Below are 8,513 nucleotides of genomic sequence, written 5' to 3' on the forward strand. Positions count from 1 at the left end.
ACCTGTCCAAAAGACGCCTTTTTCCTGCCAAACATCGACGGATTGGTAGACGCCATAAGACTGTTTCGACCTAAAAGATGTCCTCGAACAAGCCAAAAGAGACAGCAAGCTCCCAAAGTTTGCCAAAATCATCAGAAAACCAAAATGCGCAAAAAAAGATAGGTCATTTGAGAGAGAAGGACGCAATCCAAGAACGCAAAAACAACCTCCCAGGGAAAGTCCAGAAGATGACCCGACCATCATAGTAAACGTCATCACAGGAAAAGACGTGTCCGGCAAGCCAAAATCAACATTAAAAAAGGACCTCAAAGTCTTGGCCGTCAGGGATCAAGCCCCAATGACCACTGCCGACAAAACGATAACTTTCCTACCCGAGGACTGCCAGTACGGCACCACGGCCGAAGACGCACCTTTCGTCATCTCGGCAAGGATCAGAATAGGACTGGTTCGAAGAATACCGGTGGACACCGGTGCAGACTCCAACATCCTCTTCCGAGGAGCCTTCGACAAGCTCGGGCTTCGCAATGAAAATCTCCAAACCTACCGCAACAGCGTCACGGGACTCGGAGAAAACTTCTTCAAACCGGACGGTTCCATCACCCTCCCCCTCACCATAGGGACAGGCAACCAAAGGAAGACAATTCTATCCGAATTTGTGGTCCTAAAAGACTCCACCGCCTACAACATCATCCTCGGAAAAAAAACAATCAAGGACTTCTCGGCCATCATCTTTACCAAATACCTCTTTATGAATTTCATAACGGAGGACGGCTCCGTCGGAAGTATCCACGGAGATCGGGAAGTCGCAGCAAAATGTGACAATACCAGCCTAGCCTTACGGAAGAAGTCTTGCGACGCGGCCAGGATATTCTTCGCCGACCTGGACGCCCGACAAGACGACCAGCCTAGGCCAAAGCCAGAAGGCGACATGGAAAGCTACAAATAGGGCAAACCAAAGACGAATACACTTTCGTCAACAGGAACCTCCCATACGACCTGAAAGAGGATCTTTCCCAATTTTTGAGGCAAAATAGAGACTTGTTTGCTTTCACACCAGCTAACATGCCCGAAATAGATTCTGACCTAATGTCCCACTGGCTAGCTGTAGATCCCAAGGCCAAACCCGTGGCACAAAGGAGAGGAAAAATGTCCCCAGACTGGGCAGCCGAGGTCAACAGACAAGTAAAAGCCCTACTCGAAGCGAACTTCATCAGGGAACTACCCTACACAACGTGGTTAGCAAACGTCATGCTAGTAAAGAAGTCCAACGGAAAGTGGCGAATGTGTGTCGATTACACGGACCTCAACAAAGCCTGTCCAAAAGACGCCTTCCCCCTACCAAACATCGATGGATTGGTAGACGCTGCATCCGGCCACCGATTCCTGAGCTTTATGGACGCATACTTCGGCTATAATCAAATATCGATGCACCGACCCGATGAGGAAAAAAACAGCGTTCATCACCCTTGATAAACCCCAATTTTGTGGTTTATCTTGTGCTTATTTTAGGGGATTTTATACCTTTTCCCACATTTATTCAACGAAATAGCATGGTTTTGTAATTCTCCCTTGAATTGTGCTTAAATGTGAAAACATCCTTTTTAGGCCTTAAAATAGCTAAATTCAATTCACTTTAATTCCATTCGATGCCTTGATATATGTTTTGATTGATTTCAGGTTCATAAGGCAAGTATTGGATGGAAGGAGTGAGGAGAAAAGCATCCAAAGCGGGAGAACACATGAAGAAATGAAGGAACCGGAAAGCTGTCAAGCCCGACCTCTTCGCACTCAATCGACCATAACTTGAGCTACAGAGGTCCAAATGAAGCGGTTCTAGTTGCGTTGGAAAGCTAACATCAGAGGATTTAAAATGATATAAAATTTGTCATATGTTTCTTCATGTATAGGGGCATGCACGCGCCATGTACGCGTGCATGCCGATGCTGCCCGTGGCCCACAAAAGTGAAATCGCCCCCAGTGATTTCTGAAGTACTTTGGGCCCAACCCAACTCATTTCTAACGCTATTTCATGCATAATTCAAGCTTGAGAAAAGGGGGAAGAAATTGTTTGGTATCTTAGCATCATGTAGTTTAGTTTCTAGAGAGAGAAGCTCCCTCTTCTCTCTAGAATTAGGGTTCTTAGATATTTCCATCATAGATCTAGTTTAATTTCATGCTTTGATTTACTTTTATCTTTGCAATCCCTCTTCTTCTACCTTTTTTCTCTCTAGTTTAGGATTTAATTCTTGTAATTCTCTACTTTTATGTTGATGCACTTTTGTTCTTCCATTTTCCTTTAGTGCAATTTATGATTCATGTTCCTTTATTATTGATTTGATTTATTGTTGTTTAATTCCTTGCAATTGAATAGTGAAGATTTACTTTCCTTGTTATTTTACTATGCTTTTCTTTTATGCCTTCCAAGTGTTTGATAAAATGCTTAGTTGGATTTTAGAGTAAAATTTTAGTGCTCTTGGCTTGGGAAGGTAACTTAGGAACTCTTGAGTTACTCATGTCCAAGTAATTGACGATTGGGAGCCATTAACTCTAGATCTCACTAATTGATTTGGTGTAGAACTAGAACTGGGAGGAGCCATATGCCTATGAAGAAGAGCCATTCTATGATGCATACCAATCCAATGGTTATGGTGAATCCCCTTGTGACTTCCAAGAACCACCACCATACACCTATGAGCCATATCCTCAACATAGCCATCAACCATACTCACAAGCCACCTTTCACCAACCATCTTCATATAACCCTAATCCATATCTATCCTACCAACAACCATATGAGCCATATGAACCACATAAAGAGCCACCCCCTCCATATTATTACCAAGATGAACGACCTCCAATGTATGAAAATTTCCAACCACAAGATGAACTCTACTTTCCACCACAACCTCCTATGTAAGAATACTCATGTCCTTCAATCCAAGAGCCATATGATCCTACTCATGATATCCAAGAGGAGCAAGAGTCAAGGGATCGTTTCAAGGAGACATTGGAATAATTCCAAGCAACCATGGAGTGTGTTGTGCAACAAATGGAAAAAAGGGAAAACATTAGACCACCACAACTCTACCAAGAAGAACCACCTTCCGACTCTGAATCCTTCCCCCAAATTGATGAACCCTTCCATTCACCCCAACCTCCAATGGATGATATCCTTAATGTTCTTGTTCAAGGACAAGAGGAGATGAAAAGGGATGTAGAACAATTCACGGTTGCCTTAGATGAGGTGGTAAACTGGTTAGCATCCCAATGCTTAAACACTCAAGGAACTTCCATGGCTACATGTGGAGAATCAAATGAAGAGCATAACATGAAGGAGAGATTAGTGAAGAATAAGAGAAGTTGCTTTGTATTGGAACAATTGGAGGAAGCCATAATTGTTGAAGTAGAGGAAGAGATGGTTGAAGACTTAGGAGATGAGGAACCTCCTTGGGAACATAGAGTTGAAGAAAACCCCTCCAAGATGATTGAAATTGATGCTAGGGAGGAAAGTGCACACCTTCCAAGGCATATTCCATATGAAGCCTTGGATGGGATAGAGCAAGAATTGAGTTCCCTTGGTGAGGAAGATCAAGCACCAAGTCTTAGTGGTGAAGAATCCTTTGAACATGAAGAACCTTCCCCCATTGTATTTGAAAGCAATGTGGAGGTAAATCTCTCTCGTCCTCCCATTTATGATTTGAGTAAGGGAAAAGGTTTAGATAAAATTATTGAACAAAGGATTGAAATTAAGAGATCTTGTGAAGAGGTGGAAGTCCTTAGAAAGACAAGGATGGGAATTGAATACGCTTTGTCAAGACCCTTGGAATCACCTTTGCCTAGGTTGCCATGTACATGTTCATTTGAGTGGGTAAAACTCATTTCTATTAGCTTTATTATCCCACTTGAATATGGTTTGCTTGAAACGGATGGCCAACTTAGGATGCTTTGTGGGATGAAGCGTAAAAGAAAGATGTTTCATGGTTGGCGTTGCAAATCAAGGCTCGTTTATGGTTGATGCATCAAACATGAGATATAAAGGTTGGAGTAGTGCTCACCTAGATGGGTCTAGAAGGATTGTTGGTCACTTTATAGAGAATTCACCTTGCTCACCACCCGGATGGGCTAATAATGAGAGTCAACTTCAAGACGGGTGTGAAAACAAAGTGTGGGACCCCGGATTACAAGGAGAAAATCAATTTTGGGAGCCAAACTTGTGAAGAACTCCATCAACACTTGGTGCAAATGATAAGGAATCTTGAGGCACAATGGAGAACCAAGCATTGGTGGATGTTCCAAGATGGCTTCAAGCACAAGCCACCTTGATGAGGAGCTCCCCATAAGTCCAACATAAGGACAATAAACAAAAGTACTAGGTGGGAGACACCCCACCATGGTAACATCTTTCCCTTTTCCTCTTTGTAAATATTGGTAATTTAGGTTTAATTTCATGTTTTGTTTGATTAGTTGAGTTTAATTGGGAGTCTAGTAGGTCAAATAAGGTTTTGTGATGTTTCGGTAGTTGTTTGGAGGTTGGGAATGCCTGGTTTGGTGCAAAAACATAGAAAAATTTTGAAAAACAGAGCACCGCCCACGTGCACGCGCACTTCACGCGTACGCGTGAATCAAGCAATTTCAGCCATCCACGCGGACGCGCCATGTACGCGTACGCGTGGATTGATTTTTTCCACCACCCATACATTCACCCGAGAGTTGTGCCTAAAGTGTGCCAACTTTGTGCCCCAGGGCACGCGAACGCGTACCATGCACATCCGCGTCAACTCTCTGCTCTGCCATGCATGCGTACGCGCGCTGTACGCGTATGCGTCGCTTCTATTTTCATCAATCCACGCTTACACGCACATGACACACACGCGTGGATTGCCCTGTTTCACTCACCTTCTTTTCTTCTCCTCTTTCCATTTCTTTCCATCTTCTCTTCTCTTTCCACCCTTCAATCATCATCCAACACTACCAAGCATCATGTAACACCATTTCTTTTAGTTAGTTTAACTTTTGTTTTTCATTATAAGTGTTGGATTCCTAATCTTGTTTACCATTTACTGCTGCTTATTACTAATGGGATGTTAGTTTAACATCATTGTCGTTATTGTCATTGTTGGATTCCTTTGTTGAGGTTTCAATTTATTACTTGGTTTGGAATTTTTCATGTTTAACACTTTTGAATACCAAGTACTGGTTACATTGCCTTCATGCATCGTACCTCTTTGAATTTCATGTTTTGGCCACCATTCATTCATCATCTATTGTTAGGCAATTGTACATTATCAATGCATTTTTTTAGGATGCTTGTTCTAAGTGACCATCACCAATTTCATGCATTGAGATTGTGGAATTATGAAATTGGATCAAAGCTTACCTAGTGACATATTTTTGAGCTTTGTAAAGCTTTGTGGGCCATGCTTGCTATGAGATTGATTTCCACTTCTATCTTCTTTTTCCTAAGTTCCATAGCATCAATGTGTTTCACCTCTATGTCACTTAGGTGTTGCAACAACTTTAATATGTATCATTGATTGTTGTGTGAGTTTCATGTACCATTTTGTTCACTAAGTCTACCTACACATCAATCAATGTCCATGCATTATCCAATTTCACAATTGCTTGATTAATTGCTTGAATGCTTCCATGCCTCTTCGCTACTTCTGTGGTTGACTTCACCTACAAGTCTTTTAAAGTATTTCAAGCACACTAGAATGAGTGAAATGTATGTCTTCTTTTGTATAATTGTGACATGGTTTCTAAATACTAGAGTGTGAGTTCTAAACCGCATGCAAGTTAGGACCCATACACTTATTTTTCATTAATGTCACACCAATTCACTCACTCAATTCTAGTGATTTACCTCATTCCAACAATCCATGCTTCCTTGCTTGTACATTTACTTGTCTTATTATCTCCTGTTTTCTATGTTCAGGATGAATCATCATAAGAGAAAATGGAAGTGGGAGAAGAACACGCAGCACCGGTTGACCTACCAACTGAAGGTAGCAACTAGGAAAGTTGTCGAACCCCCTTGTTCATCTTTGGATGCACCGAGGACGGTGCAAACTTTTAAGTGTGGGGAGGTCGTCCAACCGCTCGGCATTTTTGGGTGACAAATTTCTAATCCCGCATTATTCTCTTCCTATGATTGTAATCTTTGATTTTTTTGATTCTTTATGTCCATTACTTTATGTATACATGCATTTATATGATTGAGGCCATTATTCAAATAGCTTACTTACCCAAATAAGCCTACCTTTTATCTTTCGTTGATAACCAATTTGAGCCTATGCTTAACCCATTTGTTCTTAATTGTAGCACATTACAAGCCTAAGTGAAAAACAATAAATATCACTTAATTTGGATCTTTGATTAGCTTAGGCTAGTGAGAGTGTTTATCATTTCATTTTGGGAGAGTTGGGAACATTGGGTAGAGATAAAACTGTATTTTTGTACTTGTGTTGAGAATCTTGGGAATTGGGTACATACTCATGTATTAATCATGTGTAAACCATATGCATTGATGTTCTTGTGTATATATTTTAGTTTGAAAAGAAAAAAAACTTTAATGACTCAAAAAAAATTAAAATAAATAATAGTAATAGAAAAAGAAAGACAAAGAATTGCAATAAAAAGGGGACAAAATGCCCCAAAGTAAGGTTCAGTAAAAGTCAATGCATATGGGTGGTGATCAAAAAGAGAATACATGAGTGTGTGAAAAAGTGAAGAATGGGTCGTTAGGTTTGTTTAGAATTGTATAGGTTGTCATAGGTTAGGTGGGAAGTTTAAGTTAATCAAAGATTCAAATATCAAGCCCACTTGACCATATGCATCCTAGCTTGACCCTGACCCCATTACAACCTATGGAAAGTCCTCATGATATTTGTATGCATGCATGAAATAATTGTTGATTGTTAGATGAAAAACAAATCTTGAAAAACATGATTAGGGGAGGATTGAGTGAATTAACCCCATACACTTGAGTGACTAGAGCGGATACACATTCGGTGAGGGTTCGATTGCTCAATTACATGTTTCCACCCATGATCATCTCTTTTCTTGCAAGTTTGTAAAATCTTTTTAATAATTCAATTCAATTGTGGGTTGAGTGATTGCTATTGCCTTAGCCCTTGTGTTTGTATATGTATTCTTGGGAATTGATTTATTTTGACTAAGTGGATGCATTCATGTAGATAGATTGCATATAGATAGGTTGCATGTAGTTAGTTTGCATTGAATAAATGTTGATGTCCCTTTGCTTCTTTCTTGATTTTAGCATGAGGACATGCTTAGTTTAAGTGTGGGGAGATTTGATAAACCCCAATTTTGTGGTTTATCTTGTGCTTATTTGAGGGGATTTTATCACCTTTTCCCATATTTATTCAATGAAATAGCATGGTTTTATAATTCTCCCTTGAATTGTGCTTAAATGTGAAAACATGCTTTTTAGGCCTTAAAATAGCTAAATTCAATTCACTTTAATTCCATTTGATGCCTTGATATATTTTTTGAGTGATTTCAGGTTCATAGGGCAAGTATTGGATGGAAGGAGTGAGGAGAAAAGCATGCAAAGCGGGAGAACACTTGAAGAAATGAAGGAACCGGAAAGCTGTCAAGCCCGACCTCTTCGCACTCAATTGACCATAACTTGAGCTACAGAGGTCCAAATAAGGAAGTTTCAATTGCGTTGGAAAGCTAACATCCGGGGCTTCAAAATGATATAAAATTTGCCATATTTTGCTCTGCGTATAGGGGCACGCACACACCATGTACGCGTGCGCACCGATGATGCCCGTTTCCCACTAAAGTGAAATTGCCCCCAGCGATTTCTGAAGCACTTTGGGCCCAACCCAACTCATTTCTAATACTATTTCATATAGAATTAAAGTTTGATCAAAGAGGAGAGCGATTTTTTGGTATCTTAGCATCATGTAGTTTAGTTTCTAGAGAGAGAAGCTCCCTCTTCTCTCTAGAATTAGGGTTCTTAGATATTTCCATCTTAGATCTAGTTTAATTTCGTGCTTTGATTTACTTTTCTCATTGCAATCCCTCTTCTTCTACCTTTCTTCTCTCTAGTTTAGCATTTAATTCTTGTAATTCTCTACTTTTATGTTGATGCACTTTTGTTCTTCCATTTTCCTTTAATGTAATTTATGATTCATGTTCCTTTATTGTTAATTTGATTTGGTGTTGTTTAATTCCTTGCAATTGAGTAGTGTAGATTTACTTTCCTTGTTATTTTACTATGATTTCCTTTTATGCCTTCCAAGTGTTTGTTAAAATGCTTAGTTAGATTTTAGAGTAGAATTTTAGTGCTCTTGGCTTGGGAAGGTAACATAGGAACTCTTGAGTTACTCATGTCCAAGTAATTGATGATTGGGAGCCATTAACTCTAGATCTCACTAATTGATTTGGTGTAGAACTAGGACTTATGGACTTGGATTGATATAGCTCACTTGACTTTCCTCTACTATTAGTTAGGGGTTAACTTAGTGGGATTGATCATTGCC

At 40.0% G+C, this 8,513-nt stretch overlaps 1 protein-coding gene across 1 annotated transcript; it reads left to right on the top strand.

The window, feature by feature from the left end:
• On the top strand, positions 338-946 carry LOC107607349. Its single transcript, XM_016309316.1, has one exon. It carries the CDS (start codon positions 338-340, stop codon positions 944-946), a length of 609 nt encoding a protein of 202 aa, XP_016164802.1.

This window comes from Arachis ipaensis, chromosome B07, assembly GCF_000816755.2.
Source record: "Arachis ipaensis cultivar K30076 chromosome B07, Araip1.1, whole genome shotgun sequence".
Classification (NCBI taxonomy): domain Eukaryota; kingdom Viridiplantae; phylum Streptophyta; class Magnoliopsida; order Fabales; family Fabaceae; genus Arachis; species Arachis ipaensis.

What these genes read in the sequence shown, in the direction of transcription:
- LOC107607349 (XM_016309316.1), top strand. Translation starts at nt 338, where the DNA reads ATGACCACTGCCGACAAAACGATAACTTTCCTACCCGAGGACTGCCAG.